General features: G+C 41.5%; 1 protein-coding gene across 1 annotated transcript in view; it reads left to right on the plus strand.

Annotated features, from left to right (window-relative positions):
* The window catches only part of VPS53 (VPS53 subunit of GARP complex), a 138,407-nt gene that overhangs the window by 97,573 nt on the left and 14,738 nt on the right, over window positions 1-26,096 (plus strand). Inside the window, exons 14-17 of the mRNA XM_031967767.1 lie at window positions 10,829-11,071; window positions 12,599-12,746; window positions 15,656-15,738; window positions 16,663-16,741. Of these exons, the coding sequence (XP_031823627.1) occupies window positions 10,829-11,071; window positions 12,599-12,746; window positions 15,656-15,738; window positions 16,663-16,741 (553 nt within the window). The remainder of the gene's footprint in view (window positions 1-10,828; window positions 11,072-12,598; window positions 12,747-15,655; window positions 15,739-16,662; window positions 16,742-26,096) is intronic.

A 26,096-nucleotide genomic window follows, 5' to 3' on the forward strand; every position in this document is an offset into this window, starting at 1 on the left:
CATCTTCAGATTCTATCAGTAGCCAATATCAGTGATCCTACCTGCAGAATATGTCTTACACGTGTTCCTTTTGTCCACTCACTGTTCACTTGTCACCACCTTGGTCATGTTAGATTGTTAAAATAATCTTTCACTGGTTTTCTAGCCTGGCTTCTTTTCTATAATCTTTGCTCTCTCCAGTGTGTCCTTGGCTACCAAAATAATTTTGCTAGGACCCAGGGCTTACTGTGTTGCCATCTAACCCTGACTCCAAATGCACACTCCCTGTTGCCTCTAGAATGAAAGGCAGATTCCTTAGCTTCCAAACCCTCTTTTCAACTTTATTTGATAGTTTCCCTCATTACATTCTTCAGTGTAGTCGAAGGAACTCTTACCCTTTCCCCAATTCTGTCCTGTACTTTCTTGCCATAGTGTCATTGTGTAGGTTATCCATTGTATCTAAAATACCTTCTTTCAAAATAAACCTTTTTTTTTTTTTTTTTTTTTTTGCTGAGGCAATTGGGATTAAGTGACTTGCCCAGGATCACACAGCCAGGAAGTACTAAGTGTCTTTAAGACCAGATTTGAACTCGGGTCCTCCTGACTTCAGGACTGGTGCTCTATCCATCGTGCCACCTAGCTGCCTTAAAATACCTTCTTTCTACATTTCTACCAGTGGTAATTCTTCTCTTCAAGTTCCAACACAGGAGTTATTTCCTCAATAAAGACTTCCTTGATCACTCTTCCCTTTCCTCCCATTGGAAAGCCAGTCTGTTCATTGGCAGAGTTTTTCAATCATGCTTTCTGATCACATTTTATTTGGTTTCATATTTATTTGTGAACATATTATACTCTTCCTATTAAATTGTAATTTGAGGCTATGATTTCCTATGTGTCTTTGAAGCTCTAGAGCTTCATCAAGTAGTTTAATGAGTATGGGTTGGTTTGAAACATTTCTTGGCTCGCTGGTGTAAGTGGAGGCTACTTCAGTCATGGGCCCACCAACCACCCCAAAGGAGAAAAGGAGAAAGAAAGAGAGCAAGAAATGGAAGGATAAAGGATAGGCTAAAAGGTCTGGAAGTAAGATGTGGAAGGAGTTGGTGACAAAGGGTAAGAAACAAGCAATCATGGTGGGAAAACACAAAAGAGATGCTTCAGAGGGGAAGAATACAAGAGAAAGGCAGTGTGAGTGACAAAGATACAGTGAGGTTGGGGGTATGATGTTGAGAAAGAGGAGAGTGATGGTTATCACCTGGCAGGCCATTCTCTTTGCCTGCCCTCTGCCCTCTTTTCCCTGAATCTCATTTAAAGAAAGAAATTCAAGCCTCAGCTGTCCCCCACTCACCTCCTTATGTTTCTGAGGAACACACTTATCTCTAGGGCACCTCATGGTCATCCTACATGCTTCTCGTCTGTGTCTTTCCATCAGAAAGGATGGAATCTGTCCAGATTCGTAGAGGATCTATCAGTGCATTGGAGCCTCCCTCAGGTATTTTAGTATTTTCATCAATATCAGGACTCGGACTAAGTCACTTGTGCATTCATTGAATGATCAAATTGGATCCTTTTAAGCTCATACTGATCCTGACAGTAAGTCACTTTGCATCATTTGCAAACTTGTAAATGCCTTCCTCCACCCGCATCACTTCATGTCTCCACCATGTGTCTTTTAACTTGGCTCAGTGTGTACATTGTGAATTCGTTGAGGGCAGAGAACATGTCTTCTCAGTCTTTGTCCTTTTCCTGACTTGCCTGGAACAAAATTCCATAGGTGTTCAATCAGGGTTGCTAACTGCTTGTCTATCCTGTGGCTATTAATTTCATTCTAACATCTCCCCAGCATCCCATCTGGCTTTGAGTCCAATTTCCTGAATACCTCCCTCGTATTGGGAGATCCCAGCAGAAGGCTGGGGAGAGTAATGCTGCAAGTGTCTGAAGGAGATCAGAAGCAGATGCTCTGAGCACATCCATAGGGATGAGGTGTCCAGTTACAGAGTGGTCCCTTGGACCGTCTCTTTTGCAGTGCTGTATAGACCTTCCTTTAATTTTAGTACCTGAGGTTGAGAAGTATTAGTCTCTAGATAATATGACTTTTTAATTTTTCATTTACACTCACAGAAGAAGTAATGGACCTTTTATACCTGGGATTATGTGCTGATTTCCTTTCCATTTATAATGGAAAAATTTCATTTTCTTCCTCTCCTTTTACTTTGCCCTAATCAATGTTGGGAGAAGCTGAACTTACAAGATGGTTCTTTTCTCTTGCCTTCACCTTCTCCTTCCTACTCTTCTGCCACCATTGTCTTTACTCCCAGTGCTAACTCAAGAAATATCCCCAGATGCCCATGTAATTCTTAGCTTAAGCTACGAGTTCAGACTAAACTTCATGGAAGAAAGCAAGAGCTAACAGCCACGTGCCTGTGTTATCTTCCTGTCACCAGAGAAGGACTCTGGGTCGCCCAGAGGCAATAGAATTGTGTGACTGCAGCAGTGACTGAACCCTGCTGTATTTGGCAGCATCTCAGAGGGACAGCGATGAATGGACGCTCAAGAAATAATGACTAGTATACAACTGGAGACCTGGGAACCTTGTTGGCTTCCTAGATTTCCGATCTAACTGAGAGCAGCCAGGAGCGCAGGAGGCCTTTTCATTAACCACAGACCACCACTACCTCCCCCTTTGCTATCCTTGATAGGTGAGGACCCCGTATCCTGACAGTTATGGGGATTCAGGTATTGCACAAGTTAGATTAAGCTTCCTCAATAGAGCAGCAATTAGAGAAATAGCCTGACCTAGGATGGTTAACTGCTCAGGGAAAGGTTTTCTTCCTGTGGTCTTTGACAAGTTCCCTTGGAGTGTTTCTGATAGCTCAGCAATGTGTAGACATCAGGTTTCCCTTTCTGCCTAGGGTGGTGGCTGCCGTGGTGTGGCGTGTAGTTATGGCCTCTTTAAGAAAAATACCTACTTTGGCACTTCACTGACTCGTAGATGTGGGTGCGGCCTCTGAAAGGTCATTCTCTCTGGGTGACCTTTGCACTTGGGGTATCCAGAGATTGCCTGGGAAGGATGACAACCCTTTTTCTATTCTTTAAAAACTTAACTAACCATTTTGTATCTTTATGAATCATGTTGTGAAGTTATTTAAAAGACTTTATTCTTCAAACCATCCCGATGCACATTATTTGCTGGTAAGGGTAAGTCTTTTGGGGAAAATGTGACCAATCCTTGGCAGAAGGAAAGGGAGAAGCTACAGACCACACCCAATCCTGGATGGTTGGGTCAATCCTAGGGCCTCCGTGGGATTAGAGAAGTCTTAGACTCCTTTGTCCCTTCCCCAGCACCCAGCAGAGGCCCTTGTAGGCCCTCATTATGTGTTTCTGGGTTTGTTTTGATCTTATCAGCTCCTTAGAGAGATAGAAGCAGTTTTGACCTCACTCATTTCCACTAGATTGCTATCACTTTATTTTTTTTAAACTGTGAAACTTAAAGTGGCTCCATCATTCTCCCATACTTGCCTTTGGGCTGGAAAGAGGGTAAATGGGGTGGGGGGTAAAGACCAATTTGTGCCCTTTCCAAGAAGATGAAAGTTAATAATGGTAGAATGCAACCACGTATATACGGGCACTGGATAGGCACAAAATATAGTGCATTCCTGGAGTTAGAAGCTGAAATATATCATCGTATCTGGCATCTGTCTCTGAAAAATATTAATATGTTATACAGCTAAGGGAGCAAATGTGTAAGTTTTCTGACTCCATGTTTTTGGGGCACAGATGAATACTGAATAGAAGAAAATCCCAGTGTTCTGGCCCAGATTTTGGTTTGCATTACAGGCTTGGAGATCAGAATCTTTTAAGCAGGAGGTTGACACAGCTTCTTCTGCTCTTATTTCACACCATCCCAGAAATCCAGTCAGGCGTTTACTGAGCACCAGTCTTGTTGCCTAGTCTTATACTAAGGTGCTGTGGGGAATTCCCCACTTTCCCATATATGACCCTGACCTTGCCCTCAAGCACCTCACCTCTGAGCTGTAGAAACAACACTTACATGCAACTGGATTTAGAGGCTGGATCGCCTACATGTTCTCTGTGTAAGCTGTTTTTACTCTTTGGGCTTTCTTTTTTCTCCCTTGTAAAATGTGATGGGACTAAGATGATATCTTAGCTCCTTTCTAGCATGTATATTTATGAGAATTAAAAAACACACACTGTGTGACCAGGCACTAAAGATTCAAGTGTCTGTGTGATGATGTAGGTGGAAAATACAATAATTTGGAGAGAGGAGAGAAAATCAAACAGCCAGTCAGTTATCAAGTATTTCTTGAGTGCTTCTTCTGTGTGAAGCATGGGGAAAAAGAGCCCAAAGGTCATCCTTGTCTGCCAGGCGCTTACATGTTTTGAAGAGGGTAGGCTGGAGCCATCGGGCAGCCAGTGACCCTCAGGCCAAACGTGAGTGATGGGGATTTGAAGAAGGGAAGAGCATATTAACAAGGAGAAATAGATTAAATGAAGGCAAGAGGCTGGAACAAACATGGTGTTTCATTTTTAACATTCATTTTTAAAAAATTTTGAGTTCTAAGTTCTCTTCCTCCCTCCCTCCCATCTATTGTAAAGGCAAGAAAAAAGTGATTTTAATTATATATGTGAAAAATATATTTTCACATTAGCCATGTGACAAAGAAAAAAAGAAAAGTTAAAAATTGTGCTTCAGCACATATTCAGAATTTATGAGTTCTTTTTCTGGAGGTGGATAGCATTTTTTATCATAAGTCCTTTGGAATTGTATTGGATCATTTTGAATAGCTGATTATCATATGATATTACTATTACTGTGTATAGTGTTCTCCTGGTTCTGGTTACTTCACTTTGCATCAGTTCATATAGGTCTTCCTAGATTTTTCTGAAACTATCTTACTGGTCATTTCTTATAGCTCAATAGTATTCCATCATTATCATGTATCACAGCTTATTCATTAATTAATGCCCAATTAATGTGCATCTCCTCGATTTCTAATTTTTTGCCATTAGAAAGAATTGCTACACATTTTTGTACTTACAGGTCGTTTTCCTTTTTTTTTTTTTTTAAATCTTTCTGGGATACAGACTTAGTAGCTTTGTGCTATGGATATAGTAGTGATATTACTGAGTCAAAGTATATATACAGTTTTATAGACCTTTGGGAATAATTTCAAATTGCTCTTTAGAGTGGTTGGATCAGTTCTTAGCTCCACTAACAATGCATTAGTGTTCTTAAAAAAAAAAAAAAAAAGTTGTTTCAGGAGAAGAATACTATGGCCAGGAGACTACTCCAGTTATGTGAGTACTAATTTGGGAATATGTAAGATGAGCCCAGATCTAGAGGATGAGATCTGTAATTATTGAATCTTTTGGGCTTCAGAGAGACTGACCTTAATCTTCTCTCCAGCCTTCATATCAAACAAAGGACCAGAAGTCTAAAGCTGTTGGAGGGCAGTTAGGCTGCTCCACCACATCTGGTTACAATAAGCTTTCAGTAACAAAAATGCTTAAATAAAATGTCAGTATTCCTGTTTTCTTGTTAATTGTGCTGCGTGCGTGTGTGTGTGTGTGTGTGTGTTTGTCTTTTTCTTCCTGTTCCTTAATGTAAATACTTTCAAAAAGCACAGCTGGACTTTTTAGAATACTCCCTGGTAACTCCAGAGTATGCAGAAGATGGGGAAAGTCCCTTTTGTTGTACTGATGACCATATGGAAGGGAGGACTGTGTAGTGGTAGAGCTTTGCTGAACACTTTTAGAGTTCTGTTCTGTCAGGCCCAGACATAGAACCTGAATGGGCACAAGCTAAAGGGGCCATGGCTTGACTGACTGAATATACAAAAGCTGTCATTTCCACAAGTTCACCTGAGAGTAACTTCCTCAAACCCCCTCTGTCCCTATTCACCCAAATATTTGGCAGTTTGGGCTGTGAGCATTCAAGGACAGGCAGGCCTCAAAGAAGCCAAGAACCCGTCAGTCCATTGTCCAAAGGAGACCGACCATGGTAGTGATGGCGTTGGAGACCAGATTGTTGATAGAGAGGGCTTGGGAAAAGCAAGATCGCTTTCTTTAAGTATTTGGAAAGTTGGCTCAGGAGGGATCAGACTTATTCTTCTTGGCCCTCCAGTACAAAACTAGGGATTATAACTCAACATAAGGCAAACAATCTTCTAGGCTGACCCAAAATACCATGGACTTTCTTGGAAATGGGAAGGGGGAGGAGACTTGAGTTTCTCATCACTCAAGAAGGTCTTCACTTGGAGGTTAGATGACTGCTTGTTGTGAATGATGTAATGCGTAGTCATCATTTGGATAATGGTTCCAGACAAAACTTTGAGGTTCCTCCCAGTTCTGAGATTGGGTGTTTCTAAGCATTGAGGCAAAGTTGGTCACTATGAGTTCTAGCCCTGGATTTCCCATGTGTTTTTTCTGAATTCTGGCTTCTCTTTTCTTTAAGGTTTTTCCTTTCGTAGACGCATACCAGTATTATATTAGAATTGGTCTCCCTAAAAAGTGGATTCTGGAATGTTTTGTCTCTAATGACTGTGAAAATCAGGAAATCACTTCAGCTCTTCCATCTATAAAATGGAAAGACCAATATATGCTCTGCCTGTGTGGCAAAGGTTCTTATGTGGATCAGATGAGTTTGTGGATGGGAAACTGCTTTAAAAAATACAAAGTGTTCTATATATACAGATACACAGAATGTTGTTCATTGGTGTCCTCATTGTGGAGATTTTAGAAATTATCAGCTCATACAGATTTTGTTGATGTTGTTTTATTTATTTATTTTTATTATTATATCTTTTTATTTACAGGTTATATGCATGGGTAATTTTACAGCATTGACAATTGCCAAACCTTTTGATCCAATTTTTGCCCTCCTTCCCCCATCCCCTCTCCCAGATGGCAGGTTGACCAATACATGTTAAATATGTTAAAGTATAAGTTAAATACAATATAAGTCTACATGTCCAAACAGTTATTTTGCTGTACAAAAAGAATTGGACTTTGAAATAGTGTACAATTAGCCTGTGAAAGAAATCAAAAATGCAGGCAGACAAAAATACAGAGATTGGGAATTCTATAGTGGTTCATAGTCATCTCCCAGAGTTCTTTCACTGGGTGTAGCTGGTTCAGTTCATTACTGCTCTATTGGAACTGATTTGGTTCATCTTATTGCTGGAGAGGGCCACGTCCATTAGAATTGATCATCATGTAGTATTGTTGTTGCCGTATATAATCATCTTCTGGTCCTCTCATTTCACTCAGCATCAGTTCATGTAAGTCTCTCCAGGCCTTTCTGAAATCATCCTGTTAGTCATTTCTTACCTAACAATAATATTCCATATTATTCATATACCACAATTTATTCAGCCATTCTCCAATTGATGGGCATCTGCTCAGTTTCCAGTTTCTGGCCACTACAGAGAGACCTGCCACAAACATTCTTGCAGATACAGGTATTTTTCCCTTCTTTAAAATCTCTTTGGGATATAAGCCCAGTAGAAACACTGCTGGATCAAAGGGTATGTACAGTTTGATAACTTTTTGAGCATAGTTCCAAATTGCTCTCCAGAATGGCTGAATGTATTCACAATTCCACCAACAATGTATTAGTGTCCCAGTTTTCCCACATCCCCTCCAACGTTCCACATTATCTTTCCCTGTCATTCTAGCCAATCTGACAGGTGTGTAGTGGTATCTTAGAGTTGTCTTAATGTGCATTTCTCTGATTAATAATGATTTGGAGCACCTTTTCATATGCTAGAAATAGCTTCTATTTCTTCATCTGAGAATTGTCTGTTCCTATCCTTTGGCCATTTATCAATTTGAGAATGGCTTGATTTCTTATAAATTAGAGTCAATTCTCTATATATTTTGGAAATGAGGCCTTTATCAGAACCTTTGACTGTAAAAATATTTTCCCAGTTTATTGCTTCCCTTCTAATCTTGTCTGCATTGGTTTTGTTTGTATAAAAACTTTTCAATTTGATATAATCAAATTTTTCTATTTTGTGATCAACAATGACCTCTAGTTCTTCTTTGGTCATAAATTCCTTCCTCTTCCACAGGTCTGAAAGGTAAACTATCCTATGTTCCCCTAATTTATTTATAATCTCATTCTTTATGCCTAGATCATGAACCCATTTTGACCTTATCTTGGTGTACGGAGTTAAGTGTGGGTCAATGCCTAGTTTCTGCCAAACTAGTTTCCAATTTTCCCAGCAATTTTTGTCAGACAGTGAGTTCTTATCCCAAAAGCTGGGGTCTTTGGGTTTGTCAAACACTAGAGTATTAAAGTTATTGACTGTTTTGTCCTTTGAACTTAATCTATTCCACTGATCAATTAGTCTGTTTCTTAGCCAGTACCAAATGGTTTTGGTAACTGCTGCTTTATAATATAATTTTAGATCTGGTACAGCTAGGCCACCTTCATTTGATTTTTTTTTTTTCATTAATTCCCTTGAAATTCTTGACCTTTTGTTTTTCCATATGAACTTGGATGTTATTTTTTCTAGATCATTAAAATAGTTTTTTGGGAGTCTGATTGGTATAGCACTAAATAAATAGATTAGTTTAGGGAGTATTGTCATCTTTATTATCTTTGCTCGCCCTATCCAAGAGAATTTAATATTTTTCCAGTTGTTTAGATCAGATTTAATTTGTGTGGAAAGTGTTTTGTAAAAGAGAAATTCCATTTAAAGTAACTACTGATAATATAAAATATTTAGGAATCTATCTGCCAAGGGAAAATCAGAAACTTTATGAGCAAAATTACAGACCACTTTTCACACAAATTAAGTCTGATCTAACCAATTGGAAAAATATTAAATGCTCTTGGATAGGGCGAGCAAATATAATAAAGATGACAATATTACCTAAACTAATCTATTTATTTAGCGCTATACCAATCAGAGTCCCAAAAAACTATTTTAATGACCTAGAAAAAATAACAACAAAGTTCATATGGAAAAACAAAAGGTCAAGAATTTCAAGGGAATTAATGAAAAAAAAATCAAATGATGGTGGCTTAGCTGTACCAGATCTAAAATTATATTATAGAGCAGCAGTTACCAAAACTATTTGGTATTGGCTAAGGAATAGATTAGTTGATCAGTGGAATAGATTAGGTTCAAGGGATAAAACAGTCAACAAATATAGCAACCTAGTCTTTGACAAACCCAAAGATCCCAGCTTTTGGGATAAGAACTTACTGTTTGATAAAAATTGCTGGGAAAATTGGAAACTAATATGGCAGAAACTAGGCATTGATCCATACTTAACGCCGTACACCAAGATAAGGTCAAAATGGGTTCATGACCTAGGCATAAAGAATGAAATTATTAATAAATTAGAGGAACATAGGATAGTTTACCTCTCAGACCTGTGGAAGGGGAAGGTCTTTATGACCAAAGCAGAACTAGAGATCATTACTGATCACAAAATAGAAAATTTCGATTATACCAAACTGAAAAGTTTTTGTACAAACAAAACTAATGCAGACAAGATTAGAAGGGAAGCAATAAACTGGGAAAATATTTTTACAGTCAAAGGTTCTGATAAAGGCCTCATTTCCAAAATATATAGAGAATTAACTCTAATTTATAAAAAATCAAGCCATTCTCCAATTGAAAAATGGTCAAAGGATATGAACAGACAATTCTCAGATGAAGAAATTGAAACTATTTCTAGTCATATGAAAAGATGCTCCAAGTCATTATTAATCAGAGAAATGCAAATTAAGACAACTCTAAGATACCACTACACACCTGTCAGATTGGCTAAGATGACAGGAAAAAATAATGATGATTGTTGGAGGGGATGCGGGAAAACTGGGACATTGATGCATTGTTGGTGGAGTTGTGAACGAATCCAACCATTTTGGAGAGTAGTTTGGAACTATGCTCAAAAAGTTATCAAACTGTGCATACCCTTTGATCCAGCAGTGTTACTACTGGGATTATATCCCAAAGAGATTATAAAGAAGGGAAAGGGACCTGTATGTGCACGAATGTTTGTGGCAGCCCTTTTTGTAGTGGCTAGAAACTGGAAACTGAATGGATGTCCATCAGTTGGAGAATGGCTGAATAAATTGTGGTATATGAAAATTATGGAATATTACTGTTCTGTAAGAAATGACCAACAGGATGATTTCAGAAAGGCCTGGAGAGACTTACACGAACTGATGCTGAGTGAAATGAGCAGGACCAGGAGATCATTATATACTTCAACAACAATACTATATGATGACCAGTTCTGATGGACCAGGCCATCCTCAGCAACGAGATCAACCAAATCATTTCCAATGGAGCAGTAATGAACTGAACCAGCTATGCCCAGAAAAAGAACTCTGGGAGATGACTAAAAACCATTACATTGAATTCCCAATCCCTATATTTATGCCCACCTGCATTTTTGATTTCCTTCACAAGCTAATTGTACAATATTTCAGAGTCTGATTCTTTTTGTACAGCAAAATAACGTTTTGGTCATGTATACTTATTGTGTATCTAATTTATATTTTAATATATTTAACATCTACTGGTCATCCTGCCATCTAGGGGAGGGGGTGGGGGGGTAAGAGGTGAAAAATTGGAACAAGAGGTTTGGCAATTGTTAATGCTGTAAAGTTACCCATGTATATATCCTGTAAATAAAAGGCTATTAAATTTAAAAAAAAAAAAAAAAGTGTTTTGTAGTTTTGCTCATAAAGTTTCTGATTTTCCCTTGGCTGAGAGATTCCTAAATATTTTATACGATCGGTAATTACTGTTGATGTTATTTTATCTTCATTGGAGAAAAATGTCATTTCTTTCTTCTCTCCTATTAGGAATCTTGGGGAACTGATTGATCGATTTGTTGCTGATTTCAAAGCCCAGGGACCTCCCAAACCCAACACGGATGAAGGTGGGGCTGTTCTGCCCAGTTGTGCCGATCTCTTTGTCTATTACAAGAAGTGCATGGTCCAGTGCTCACAGCTCAGCACCGGGGAGCCAATGATTGCTCTGACTACCATATTCCAGAAGTATCTCCGAGAATATGCTTGGAAAATACTCTCTGGCAACTTACCCAAGTGAGTTGTGTTTTTCTTTCTACGCTTCAAATGATGACACAAGATCTGAATTAGGAGGGATTTTCCTAAATACCGTGCTCTAACCTTACATATGCTTAAGGTTAGTAAGGAAATTCTTTGGGATGTGACAGTTTACTAGATTAAGTTCACCTCATTGTGAGATGCACCGGCCACTAAATAGTGAGTATAAGGGAAGCCAAGGCCCTTATTGGATTTTTAAGGATCTTCAGATTAACAACTTCTTTATTACAAGAACTTTGTGTCTCTTAGGGAAAGAACTGTGTATGTACAGCTATTGATCATATCCAAGACACTGTCCACATTATTGTTATTGATTATTGCTTACAATTGATGAGTCATTGATTAAGGCTTGAAAATATTTGGGGTTAAAGATTTTCCTTATAACAGGACTTGAGCGGTAACCCAAAAGTTCACTTGTCAGCTTACTTTATATAATCAGTCCCCAAGGCTAAACCCAGTGGCTGTGCTTTGGACTTCTGCTGTTAATGGTAAAATGTGTTATGTGTGAACATTCTCTGCATTATTTGGAAAGAAAAATAAAATATGTGCCAATATTCTAGGCTGAGTCCTGTAAGCGTGTCATTTTGGAAATTTTGTTTGTTCTCTGCCCAGGATGCCCACTTTATTTTCTGGAATGACTTGAGCTTTCAATAATCAGAGTAGGTGGAAAATATTCTAATCCTGTTAGATTTTTCCCTTAGAATATGGATATGTCATCAGAATTGCAGGAAACTCATTTGACTGTCATTTTGGATTTTTGAGGAGGCAGGGCTATGTCTGACTCATCTTGTATTTCCAACAGAGCTGTCAGATGCTTTGCATTAAGCAGTTATTCCATAAACATTTATTGTTGACCTTAGATGCCAGTCATATGAGAACTGCATGTGTATTGTTGGATCTATTGCTTTGTATATGATAAAGTAGAATGTAGGCTTTTGTAGCATAACAAGCTTGTAGTATTTCCTTTGGAACCCCAGTACCACACATGGTACCTAGTGTATATTGTAGAGTGTCAATAAATTCATGTTGAATTGAATTGTAGTAGTATTAGTATTTAAATTTCCAAGTGTTTCTCTTGTCTGAATTCTCTAGATCAAAATGCAGAATTTCCATTCCAGTGCATAAGTGCCTGAAAACAATAAGCCATGAACCATTTTGTGTCCCTAATGAGTTAGAATGTGTTCTTCCTACCAGGAAATGTCAAGCTAACTAGGCAACCCCTACAGGCTCTCTCATGATCAAATATATACTGAGCAGCCCACTGATGACTAGCTAGGACTTAACGTTTGTACTTCCTATAACTTGCTCAGAGAATTTAAGCAGATGAGGGTCAAGGTAAGGTCAATAGCAAAGAGACTCATTCGATTTGGATGAGAGTCAAGTCCAGACCATTTCTTGCTTTGTCTTGTGAGCTGCCTTTTTTCCTGCTCAGGAAATATATTAAAAGTTTAGACCTGACCACCTCCTCTTCCTCTTCCTCTTCCTCTTCCTCTTCCTCTTCCTCAGGACCACTAGCACCAGTGGAGGGCTGACCATCAGTAGCCTCCTCAAGGAGAAAGAGGGCTCAGAAGTGGCCAAGTTCACCCTAGAAGAGCTCTGTCTCATCTGCAGCATCCTGAGCACAGCTGAGTACTGCTTGGCCACCACCCAGCAGGTGAGCGAGCCAACGCCCTCTTTTCACTCGTGATCCCTCTCATCTCATTCTCAGTAAGCCCTCAGAAAGGCAGTGGGTGCTGTATTAATGTAATGTATTAATTTACTTTGTTTTGACAAAAAAAGACACTTTCCATAAACCTCTTAGGCAAACTTTCATACAAAGTTTGTTCCTTCAAAAAGATTCAAGCAAAAGGAAACTTCATTGTGACCCTCCTGTGTGCTCCTGCTTAAGTTCAGCTCCCTGGACTGCTCATTTGTAAACTGAGGGGTTTGGACGAAGTAGCTGTGAGGACCCTCCCAGCTCCAGATCTGTGAGCTTTTGGATCCTTCACCAATAACCTGATGGCTGTTGCTAGCATGTGACTCAGTTGTAGCTTCTCAGTTGACCATGAATGGGAAGCTTATGTCTTTGACCTTGGATGGTTTTCAGCTTGGATGCTCATGTTGACCATTCTACCTGACCCAAGTTTAGAGTCATATGCTTGATAGCAGAAAAGTACATGATGGACCCTGTGAGGCCCAGACGTTCTGAACCTGAGCCCTGGAAACTTTTCTTTTTGGCATTTGGATAATTTTGAATTGAGTTGGTTTCTTTTATAATCCTATATATTTTATTTTATGCATTAGAAAACATCAAAAAGGATCCATAGGCCTGAGGAATCCAGGCCACAAAGATTTAATTAGATCTAATTGAATCCTCCCATTTTGCAGAGGAAGAAAATAAAGTGGCAAAAGGTTAAATCATACAGAAGATGAGTATGAGACGTGAGAGGAGAGGCTCAGAGACCTATAATCACAAACCTTTCCCATCCACCTCACCGCTTCTCTCCTCCAACTCCCACCTCTGAACATGAGCAGCTTCTTCAGTAGCAGAAGCTGCCCCTGGAGGTTAATGACTGAGCAGGAAAGCCCAGTGGGTGGCTCAGGGCACCAGTGTGGAAGGCAAAGTGGGTCACTAGCATCCCTCCAAGGAGGGCAGTGATGTGCCTCTAATACCAGCATCATTATGGAAAGGGGCCGTGCTGACGCAAGGCCTTTAGCCAGGGTGAGTCCATGCCAGTGATTCCATTCTTAGGAGTGGTACCCGCCAAGGGAGCTCCCTGGAGGGTTGGTCTGTCTCCTGAAACGGCCTTTGCATCCTCACTCTGCCTAAATAAGCAGCTTGCCTTTGGAGTGATGACGTTCAGGAAGCTCATTGAAGGAATGAGCCAGCAAAAGTGGCAGCGTCTCAGGACACTCAGGACAGAGGCCACAGAAGAGCCCTTTTTGGCTTGTAGTATTTCTGTTCTTGACATGAATTTCAGTGGGGCAGGTGGGGCGTTGGGGGGATGACTTTTAGAGGCTTGGTTTTTTTCCTCCTGTTTGGGCTGAATCTTTACATTTGTCTGCATCGAAGGAAGACCGACATAAATTATTATGAATTAGCTCAATTCTTAGTTCTTGTGTGCCAAAGGAAGAATATGTGAGGCCAAATAGAAAATGCTCCCCAGAGACTTCATACTTGGTGTTGACCCAGTGAAAAGCAGACATGGAGTCGCTGTTGGGGAGGAGGCAGTTAGCAGGAATGTTCAGGGAAAGGGGAGGGAGGGGGAGACTTGGTAAGATGGGACTGCTTGGTGACTGATCTATAAAGACATGGCTTTCGAGTTGAAAGCAGCAATCTCCAGCAGTGTCTGGGAGCTTTCTTGTTATAAGCAGCCTCTTTTGGTTTTCCCAAAACCCTGGGTTCACAGCAGTGGCGGGGGAGGTGTGCCAATGCAGAAGTCCCTGAGTTGACCAGTTAGGCCAATTAGCAGTGGAGAAGTGGGGTGTGCCAATGGCCACCTGCCATATTTCCTCCTCCCCCAATTGAAATGCCTGTGACTCAGTGGGGAGGGAGGGAAGCCTTGTGGGAATTTCTGGCCATATCCCTTTCCCTTCTGAAAACAGCTTTGGGTTGCAGAAGGGGGCCAAAGGGCAGCTGTCCCTTAGGCCCTTAGGCAGGGGGCAACAGGGGAAACCTTTGCATGAAGTGAGGAGGAGAGCCAAGAAGGGGAATCAGAAGAGAAGAATAGAGGCAGGCCTGCCCAGCGGGGCTGGATGGATTCATAGCAGTTGCTTCAAATGATCCCTTGTGGTCCCATTGCTGTATATCATCATCCACCCCAGAAATAAGAAGTGGTGCTGAGAGAAGAAACTTGGCTACACTTTCCTTCTCCCTGACCTTTTCCATAGGAAACCCTCATCCCTCCAAGCACAGTCATCATGGAGAATAGCAGGGTTCTGTTTCTCATCCCTGGTGACTCAAGCTAATTTTCTCCAGTTTATGCAGTATTGCAGAAGGTACAGCCCAAGAGAAGGTTCCAAGACAACAGCCAAGGTTGAGATAGTTTGATGGGTACAGAGGGCACATGGTGCCAAGTACAGGGCTTCCCCACTCCCAGGCAGCTTTTGAGGTTCTTGGAGTTCTTATTCCAGAGGGCTTTTCTTCTGAGTTATTGGAAGAAAGTAGAAAAGCGGAACCTGTGGTGCTCTCTCATCTCCCACAGCTGGTTGACAAATCTGATGATGATGATGATGTTGGAGGGAATTTTTTTAAGCTAGGTACCATTAAAATGGATTGCATATATGATACAGGAGATAAAGTGATAGGCTTAGAGTTAGGAGACCTAGTTTCAAATCCGGTCTCTGACATTCACCCAGCATCTCTGGGTAAATGTGCTTAAATCTCTCTGTGCTTTAGATGTTAATCCCCTCGGTTTCTCCATTAAACTATGGATTAGTAGGCTTTCCCACACCTGGAGTTCTTCAGGCTGATAGCATCACAAATTCTTTGCCTATTTGCATAAGTGAGTCTTTCTTTAAATGATATGTTCTGTATAATCCCCTTTATTCATAATTGTCATAATTTCCTTTGGTTCCTAACAGCTTGAAGAAAAACTCAAAGAAAAAGTTGATGGGAGCCTTATTGAAAGGATCAACCTGACAGGGGAGATGGACACATTCAGCACGTAGGTGCTTCCAGCCTTTCTCCCTTCTGTCATCCTGCCCCATGTAGCCCATGTCAGGCTGTTGGCCTGCTTCATCCTCAAGACCTCTGGCTGAAGATGGCTCTTGCTGGTCCAGGATTCTTCTCTTTGGGAGCAGACAGCAGTAGTGTTAAATGTTGCAGTGTAGCAGCCTGTGAATAATTAGGCTCTTCAGGGTGGGCACCAGTCTGCTCTCTTCAGTAGTAATGAGGAGAAAACCCTCTTTCTGCAGCACCTCTCCATGGGGCACAGATCTTCCTCAGCCACTCTATATCAAGCCACAGAGGGCTTCCCATAGCAGGTTTTAGCAGCTTGATTTTTATACCTACTAGGAGAGACCTAGTGCTTCCAACTCAGAGACAAGTATTGTTTTAATAGATTTATGGGACACTCTAAGAATTCACTCAGTCATGTCCTTCCTGGCATTCCCAGGCAGGATCAACCAAATGTGATCGGCTCTTATTCTATCCATGTTCAGCGAGAGAGGCCAGGGATCAGATTTCACTTAAGAAATTTATTGAAGAAAGCTCAAAATCCCCTTTAGCCATGGGGACATTTTTCAGTTTCCTGTTTCTCTGGCTTCTGTATGCAGCACTAACCCAAGTATTGGGGAAACTGTAGAACAGATTTTTGTGGAAGACCAAAAAGGATTTGGGGATGGGGATCAGGAAGAGTCCCCATGAGAATTCCATGTCTAGACCACATGGACAGATGACAGGATATATAAATACGAATAAGTCAGCCATCAAGAATGCCAGAAATATTGTTGTCATCTCCCTCTTGAAATTCATATTGAACCTATCAGATATCATAGCATAGAAGCTACAGGGACCCCAGTTGTCTAGAGAAAATGATTTTTAGCATTCTAGACTCGTGACTGACAAATAGAATGTGTTTGCCTTACAGGGTCATCTCCAACAGCATTCAGCTGCTAGTTCAGGATCTCGATGCTGCCTGTGACCCTGCTCTTACTGCCATGAGCAAGGTAGGTTTTCAAGAAACGGATCCCCACTCAACTTCTTGGCGACCAAAAGGTTGCCATGGCCCTTCTCTGAGAGCTGCTGGCTCCCCATGTTCTAGGGTTGTCGGCCTGAGGAGCAGAAAGAAGGTCTCTGTTTGTACCTGCCATGTCATAGTATGCCTTACTTCATACTAGCCAGGAGGCAGAGGACTCAGGGCCCTAGAAAACTAAATGCGGTTTTAGCCCCATGAGACAGTAACAAATGCTGCTTCCTGAATAGAGTGATTGAAAGAATGAAATCAGTTTCTTGGCCTTTTAAAGGAAGAAATGGAACAAATGTCTGTGTGTGCACATTCAGCAAACAGACGGTGTTTAATGGGTGTCTAAGAGAAGAGCATTCTTTTTTGTTGCTTTCAGGTATGCCAAGTGTTTTCCTCACCGCTTTGTGAGATAAATGGTCCTTAGAAGAGTCTCTCAGCAAATGAGCCAGTCCTCACTGGCTTTACCCCTTTCATTCTTACCCCCAAGAGCTTTTCCCTCTAAATTCGCTTCTGGCTCCTGGTGTATTTTTTAGGAGACAGCCAGAGGATAAAACAGTCTTGAGTCATGGAGTCTTTGGAATAATTTTTGTCTATAAATCTGGGTGCTTCCACCATAGGGTGTGTGTGTGTGTGTGTGTGTGTGTGTGTGTGTGTGTGTGTGTGTGTGTGTGTGTGTGTGTCTCTACACACACAGTGTCATCTTTATATCCATAGAGCTCAAAACATAGCTTCCCATCTAAATATACACTCACCACATAGATGAGTTGAGCTGAAAAGCGTGAGGTTATTATTTCTAGAGCACCACCAGCATGGAGCAGCCCCCTGGAACCGTCTAAGCTCCTTTGGGAACTCAAATGAAAGGAGCAGGTTGGACCAGCACCCAGTACTCACATAGGAATATGGGAGGGGAGTGCCTGTGCCAGGACATCATATAAGCAAAAAGTTAGCAGTGTTGTAAATATTTCGTGAAAATAGAATTAAAACTGCAACTTTCATTAGTTTCAACCCAAAGTAGAGGCTATGAGGGAAGCGGGGAGAAAAGCGAGCCTTAATACACTGAGTGTTCTGAAGTCATGTTATCAGAATAGTGATCGTTTCCCCAAAGTATGATCATCCTGGGAATTCCTACCAGAATTTAGCGTTTCTTCACTTGAACCTTGTTTTCCACATTCTGCTCTTTCATGTACAAGCAGGTACTTCTATTTTGAGCAGAAGAATGGAAGCTGGTCCATTCTCCCGAAAAAATTCGAAACAGCGTTTAGGGTTCATTTTGTAGGCTCTGATTATCCCCTGGCTGCTGGTGAATGTTAGCTGTATCCTGACCGTGATGCATTCCAGCTGCCATCTACCCCCAAACCTCTGCACACTTTAGGTTGGAATGCAGCTGGTGAAGGAATTTGTACATTTACCAGAGAAAGAGTGGACCCTGCCTGCCTGCCTCCCTCCTTCCCTCCCTCCCTCCTCGCCTGTTCTCCCCTAGTAAAATCATACTTGGAGGGCTTTAACACTCCAGGTGTTGCTTATAGGAACTGTCAGTTCATTAGGTGGTTTTTTCCCTCACATTTCTTGTCTCCCCATTCCCTCCTGCCCCCCCCCCAAACTTCATAGTCAGAAAATATTAACAAAGACTGGATCTTCAGACCGAGTTGTTTATACCATAGAAAAACCACAGACTTGGGAAAGTAGCAGCTGGTAGGCCATTATGTTTTGTTCTTCTGCATCTTTGGAGGAAAATGAAATCCATGTGATGAAAATGACCAGATATAAACAAGCCAAGTGGTCATAAATTGACTAAACAAATTCTTTCTGTTCCTTGTCCTTAGTTTCTGTATTTTCATTCCATCAGTCTGTCAAATGTGGCTGCTTCTTCTAGGACTTTGGAAAGTTTCCAATTTGTGATATGGTTATTTATGGTGGCATGTTCCATTTGGCTTTGTTACGGTTGAGTAACTGGGGTCAAAATTGCTATTCCTTATAAAATACAGTTTGAATCTGCTGAAGATGCAAGATACCATGTACTGGAAGCACTTGGGCTTATGTAGTTAAGATTGGACACGGTGTATTTACTGTAAATTCAGAAACTTTATAGTCGAATCTTGGAGACACAGTGAACTTACCAATGAAAGAGTAAGCAGTAAAATAAATAAAATAAATTAAAACACATGTGGATACCCAGACAACTAAATAGTTGGGGTTCACTGGGTTAGAAAAGGATGGCAGACAGTTCTCTGTTAAGCAAGGAAAACTTTACAGTGGGAAGAAGTTAAGCCAGTGCTTAATCAATAATCAATCAAAGGCACCTGATTGACCAGACAGTAAAATTGGTGAACTCTAGGCATAGGGAATGGCTTTTTAGAAAATTCAGCATACAATCAGAGTGTGAGTGTGTGTGTGTGTAGGTAGAGACAGACATGGGCAGAGAAATAGAGACTGAAAGACAGAGAGAGGAGGGAGGGAGAAAGGGAGAATGAGATAGAGTCACCAATACTTGGGGAAAAATTAAAGAGATTTATCTGAATGGAACAGGCAGCATAAGGTGTGAGTAAGGCTTCTTGGTGAGATGAAGCATAGTGAGCTCGAAATGGAAAAAGGACCTCAACTGTGTCAGTTATGTCAGATATGTCAGTCCTTTTATTCTTCCTTCATTGATTCTAGAATCCCTCACAGCATCCCTCGCAAACTTTATCTCAAACCCCTCTTTCTCTTGTACACAAAAAAGAGGCCATCCATTAGGGGCCTCCTCTTATCTTTTCAGAATTCTGGACATCATGGTTTTCTCCTCTATCAAATTTCTAAAAAAAAGCGTGTCCCATCTTCTCTGTGTCCTTAATGCCATCTCCTTCAGCTGTTTGCCCTCAATCATTTCCAGCCCGATTTTAAAATCTTTCTACTGACACCTTTCTGCTATGTAAAACTACACCAAAGGCTCCCTCAACTCAAAAGAAAATAGACTTGGTTCTGCCTTCCCCTAGTGTCTCTCTCTTTCCTTTCCCAGCTAACTTTATGGATAAGTACACTATTACTCATTCCCTCCATTCTTCATGAAGCCTGTCCTGATCCCCCCAGTTCTTAGGGATTCCTTCTCATAAATTACCCTAATCACACATCTGACCCACAGTTCTGGGTCCCCACAAGAGGACATCTGTTCCTCTAAACCTCACTCCACACACATATCCCCTCTCCTCCCCACTCCCATGTTCCATCTGTCCGGGTTTACAGTTCCTGAATCATCTCAAGCCATTCCTTCTACTTCCCCTCACACCCTCACCTCCAGCAGCTGCCAAGTCAAGCTCTCCCGTCGTTGTACTATCTTCATTCAAGCCTGGATCACTTCTCGCTGGCTTCCTGGCTTTAAGAGTTAACTTGGTCCTCTTCCTTAGGACTCCCAAAGTCATCTTTCCAAAACACACATTGCTCCATTCACAGCTCAGGAATCTTCAGTGACTCCCTATGGTCTCTAAAATAAATATAGACAATTAAAATTCTTCACATCACAAGCTTGGTCTTGAGGATATTAAGGAATGAGTGATGATCTTGGAAGATAAAACATTGTTAATAGATGATTCTGAATTTAATGTCTAATATGGGATTAAAATGAATAGAATTTAGGAGCATGAACCCTCATGAGGACAGTCACAGACTGATGCGAGCTTTACCCCTTCCTGCTCATGGTGAAAGCATAGATCTCTCAGACCTAGTCTTTACCCACTAATTGAAATTCCTATAACAGATAAACAAAAGTGCCTTTAGAAAGTTTCTAGAAAAAGCAGAATGTTGCCTTTTGGCTTAAACATCTCTTAGACCAATACAATCCTCATTTGCCTCGACCATCAGTGAGCCCATCGATCTCTAAAGGCTTCCTTGTTGGAGAAAATGTTTCAATTCATTTTTATAATGATCATTTCTGTGATAAAATGCTTCTATTTGTTGACCACATTTCTTTTTTCAAAATTGCATTTTATTGACATCTTCTATTTTTATATTGTCTACATTTCCTAGTGTATTTTTAGGTCAAGGAATGTCTGTCCCTTCCTCCTCTTTATCCCCAGATCCATCCTTTATTATTAGGAATATAGAGGATGGAAGATGGAGGCAAGGAAATATCTAGCAGAACGCACCAGGACATTAAAAAGGCTGACATTATAGTACTTTACACCCATAATTACTGGCTCCTGTAAAGAAAGGGGGAACTTGGAATCAAGTTTGGTCATTTTAGTTCCATAGCATTAGGTTTCAGTTGTTTTCCTTGTTTGACTGAGTTGATTGTGCATCAGTTCTTAGGTGCCTTGTGACTCCTCAGAATTCCTCATTTTTTTTTCTTTTTTTACAGCACAGTAATGTTCCATTACATTCATGCACCACATTTTGTTTAGCCATTTTCTAGTCAGTATATCAACAAGTATTGATTCATGCCCTACCTGCCAGGCACCGAGGACTACAAAGGCAGGGACAAAGAACACTGCTCTCAGTGAATTTATATTCTAATGGGGAGGTGATGGATCCATAAATCAGTACATACACAGAGTAATACACCATGAACCCGTGGGTAGTCTGCCACTACCTCTTTAGAATACATGCATTGCAGAACCCTGGATATTTTAGTCAGTTTTTTTGTATAATTCTAAATTGCTTTCCAGAATGGTTGGGCCAACTCATATCTCCACCAGTAGTGTAGTATGGAACATTATGTTTAAAGCTACTTTGCCTTTGGGTCTTTGTCTTCTGACATTATAAAGAATGATACTTCCTCATCTCCTCTCTCACCTCTCCTCTCTTCTTTCATTCTAGACATTATTTTATTTCTCTTCTTACTTTTTTTTTCTTTTTTCTCTCTCCCCTTCTCCCTCCTCAGCCTCTCTTCCCCACGCAATCTTGGGTGACTCCTAGAGCCACACAGCTTGCCCAGGGGACACAGGAGCGGGCCTCGAGCCCAGTTTTCCCGCTCACACAGCTGGCTCCTGTCCATGATGAGGGGACGTGAGCACCTTCTGCCGTGGCACTCGGGGCTCTCCATCTCTAAAGGGAATCACTGTGGTTTTTAACTGGGTGCTTATGAGCTGGGGATTCTGTCATTGCTGTGCTGGGGGCTGCTGCTTGATGGATTACAAAGAAAGCCACCCAGTCATCCCAGAAAGCTCCTTTGCATCTTTTGCTTTGTCCCTCCTCCATCCTCTGGGCAGTCTTTGGGTTTTTTTTTTGTTTTGTTTTGTTTTGTTTTTTTTGTTGTTGTTGTTGTTGTTAAATAAGGTGGGGAAGAGGGAAGAGAAAGATGAGATTACATGGAGACTCTGAGGGCATAAGGTTCTGGGCTCTCCCTGATGAGATCATTTAGCATCACCTAAAGGATTTTCTCATCATTTGGGTAGAGTCAATTCCCTAAAATCAGATTGAGGGAAAAGCCATGGTAGTAAGATAAAAAAGTAATGAGGAAAACATTACACATAAGTAAGAACTGGAGGTGAGTTACAGCTTCTCCTCGAGGGCCTCATTAGGGAATGGAGCTGACCCTAGGTCCTGTCCAAGGGCAAGCCCTGGCAAGCCAGGCCTGGAAAGGTTTTGAGGATGTGCCCAGGTTGGACCTTGTGTCCCAGCCCAGGGAATTATGGAGAGGCTGATTAGCAGGAGATTGGGCACCATGTGCTGCGTTGTTTCCTTCTCTGAGCATTAAGGGGCTCAGATTGGCACAGGCAGGACATTGGTAGAATGGCATCTTGGAAGTTCTGAAGTGTTAGAACATAAAGCGGGCATTAGCCTGGACAGCTGTTTCTATGGAGCAGCTTGGGCTCTCTGCCCCTGTGTGGAGGGCAGCTCTCTGTTGTGGTTCTGGCCATTAAGTGGCTGTGGGATCTGGACCAACTTACTATGGCTCGTTTTTTCCTCTGTCATTGACGGAGTTGGTTGAGTACATGATTCTTAAAAATCTGTCTTTTGCCCTTTGCAAAATCTACCCAGAAATGCTCTACCCTACCCAGAGAGCAGCACAGCCCTGGTAGCTCCTATGAAGAAACATGTTCACAGACTTATTGAATGTCTATAGGAGCCTCAGGATCATCCACATCAACCTCTTCCTTGTCCCCCCTTCCCCTTTCCCTATTTTCTTACCAAGAAACATCAAGACCCCAAAAGTGTGAACCTCCATTTGTGCACATAAGAGTGTTTGGCTTGGTATTCTTTTGAAAGAAGGTCAGCATCATTCTGGGAGGCCAACTTAGAATTCTCATGGTTTCATTCTTCTCATTATTAAAGGATCCATACTTTGGCAGGACATTGAAGAGATATTCCTTATCTTCCACTTCCAGATACAAGCAAGATCTGAGTGGAGCATGGCCAGGTGATGGGCACCCCACACCTCTAGTCCCTGTTGCTGGCAAGGATGGGCCTGCTAGATCCCTTGAATCCCAGCATTCTGGAGAGCTAAGGCTGAGTACTTGTTCACACCTAAGCCTGGCACGAATTTGATGGGCCACTAGCCTGCTGAAGAAGGGGCAGACCCATCCAGGTTGGAAAAATAGAGCAGGTTATATTTTCTGTGCAATCGACCCCGACTTGGGCCCCCAAGTGGCCATTGTACTTTCAGCCTGGGCAAGAAGGAGAGATCCAGTTTCCAGAATAAAACAAGACATATCAGAAATGGAGTGGAGGGTGGATGCTACCATGCTGGTCAGAGGAAGTCACCACATGGGTTCAGCGAGGCCTTGATTAGCTTTGGACTTTTCTCCAAATTACTGCCTCCAGCTTGTGTGCTAACCCCAGAAGAGATACAGAGATAAATAAGACAGTCTTAGCTCTTCAGGAGTTGCTAGTCTAGCAACAGAATAGAACCTGAAGACAGATTGGTGCAATACAGGTCACCTGAGAGAAGGGCCTAAGAACAGAAGAGAGATCTCCTTCACTTTGGTTTCACGTGATCAAGTGGCCTTGCAGCTTACCAGGGTTACCCCCTACATGATCCTATTCCAACCTGCCTCCTCCTGCAGAGTGCTTTCCCTCTCAGCCCCACTCTCACTTATTTCCAGTTTTTCCTTCTTGCCGGGATCATTTCCTGTTGCCTGTAAACATACCCATGTCTTCCCTATCCTAAAAAAATTCTCTCGATTCTTCCATTCTTACTATTATCCTATATCTCTTTTTCCTTTGTAATTAAGTTCCTCTAAAAAAGTCTACAACAGATGCCCTTACTGTCTCTCCTCCCATTCTCTTCCCTTATAATCAGTTTAGTTTCCAACCTTATCATTCTGCTGAAATACTGTGCACATGCAAGAACTGGATGTAAGTTAGAGCTTTTCCTCCAGGGGCTCCTGCTCCCTCAAACCAGTTACCAATGATCTCTTGGCTGCCAAAGCCAAAGGCTTCATTGCCTTTGATCACTCTTTCCCTCTTCTAAGTTTTAGGACATCTCCTGGTTCTTGTCCTACCTTCTCTGACCACTCTCCGTCATGCTCTCTAATCATGGTTGTCTCTTCAGGTTCTGTCTGTCCTAGGGCCTCATCATCTCCCAGGGATTTAATTACCATCTCTGTGCTAATGAGGCTCAGATCTATGTATCCTGCCCAAATCTCTTTGCTGACCTTCAGCTGCTTTTCTGACATCTTAAACTCATTGTATCAGAAATGGAACTTTACTTTTCCTCTAAACCTTCCTTGCATTTCCTTCAGCTCACAGTATTCGAGTTGTTCTGGACTCCTCAAAATCTCTTCCTCCCATATCCAAGCTGTTCCTAAGACCTGGCAATTTCAGCCCATTGCCACATCTCCCAAATGTACCCCCTTCTCTCCTCTGATACTGCTAGCATTAGAATGGAGACCCTCATCACCTCACACTTGGATTACTGCAGTAGTCTGTGGGGGGGGAGGAGATGGGAGGTCTGCTTTCCTCAAGTCTTTTTCCATTGCAATCCATTTAGGCAATAGAGTGATTTTCCTGAAGCAAAGATACAGCCATCCTATCCCTCTACTTAATAAGCTCCATCATCTCCAGGGAATGAAATGCTTTGTTTAATGTGCAAAGCCTTTTATAACCTGACTCCTCTTCCCTCTCCTTACCCTTCCGTGTGTTCTTTGATCCAGTGCTATCAGCCTCCTGGCAATTTCATGGATGAGACTCTCCATCTTTGGGCTCCTGCATTTTTTTCTGCCTGCCCTCCATGCCTGGAGCCCTCTTTCTCATCTCTTCTGACTCTTGGCCTCTGGCTTCCTTCAAGTCACAACTAGAATCCCTCCTTTTACTGGGAGCCTTTGTTAACCCTTCTTAATTAGTGCCTTCGCTTTTGGCTATTTTCTGTTGCTCCTCAGTGGCTTGCTCTGTATAAATTTGTCTGCATGGTGTTGCTCCCATTACAGAGTAAGCTCCTTGAAGGCAGCTGCTGTCATCTGCCTCTTTCTGAATCCTCAGTCCTTAGCGAGTGCCTGGCACATAGTTAGCTCTTGATAAATATACCAGTTGATTGATAGATTGGCTAGAGCTGTTAGTTGAGTTGAGCTTTGATGGATGAGTGGGATCTTCTTGTTTAATCCATCACAATGTGGTCACCTCTCAGTAATCTGCGTGTAAGCCATCCTCCAGATTTTGATTCTAGATTGGCTTCTCCCTGCTTTCTAGTAAGGCACCAGGCTTCCATCTTCCTGTTGTTCAACCCGTGTACGCTTAAAGGGTGCACATTATTTTCATATCCACTAAAGTGAAACATAACTAAGGCTGGGTAGGAATCATAGAAAGTAATATTTTTCAGTTTTCTATTGCTTTGGATTACATGTATCATGGGTTTTGTCCAACCTTACACACATAATTGATAGCAGACTATTGATAGTTTGGATACTCAGAAATAATAACTCCCCTGGTTTTATTGTCTTTTGGAATAACCCTCAAGCTTTGGCTTTGACCACAAAAGGTTGGAAAAACTATTTTGTGTAGAGAATTGTGCTTGGTATATGTTATGATTCTGTTTGGTCTCTGTTGAATGTACAAGGTTTTTTGGATGATAGTTTATTATGTGGAGCATCTGCTGATGGTCCTTAGACTAGAAGAGAATATACTCAAAGATAGCATAATGGCACATATAGACCCCTATTCCACACAAAGGATCCGTTCATAGATTTTTTTTCTCCATAATTTCAAGTTTTAGAAAATTCATATGATGAACTGACGTAGTCCACATGAGAAGGGGTAGGGTAGCTGACAGACAGATGGGATCCCCAGTTGGATCTGCTCTGAAAACAACACTTAAATTCCTTACGTGTATATATTGAAGATGAAGATATTGTTCCAAGCATGAGTAACAGGATGCCTGGAGCAGGCATGTGCTCTTAGGTCATGTCTTGACAACCCCATACCCTACTCCA

This window comes from Sarcophilus harrisii, chromosome 4 (genome assembly GCF_902635505.1).
Source record: "Sarcophilus harrisii chromosome 4, mSarHar1.11, whole genome shotgun sequence".
NCBI lineage: Eukaryota > Metazoa > Chordata > Mammalia > Dasyuromorphia > Dasyuridae > Sarcophilus > Sarcophilus harrisii.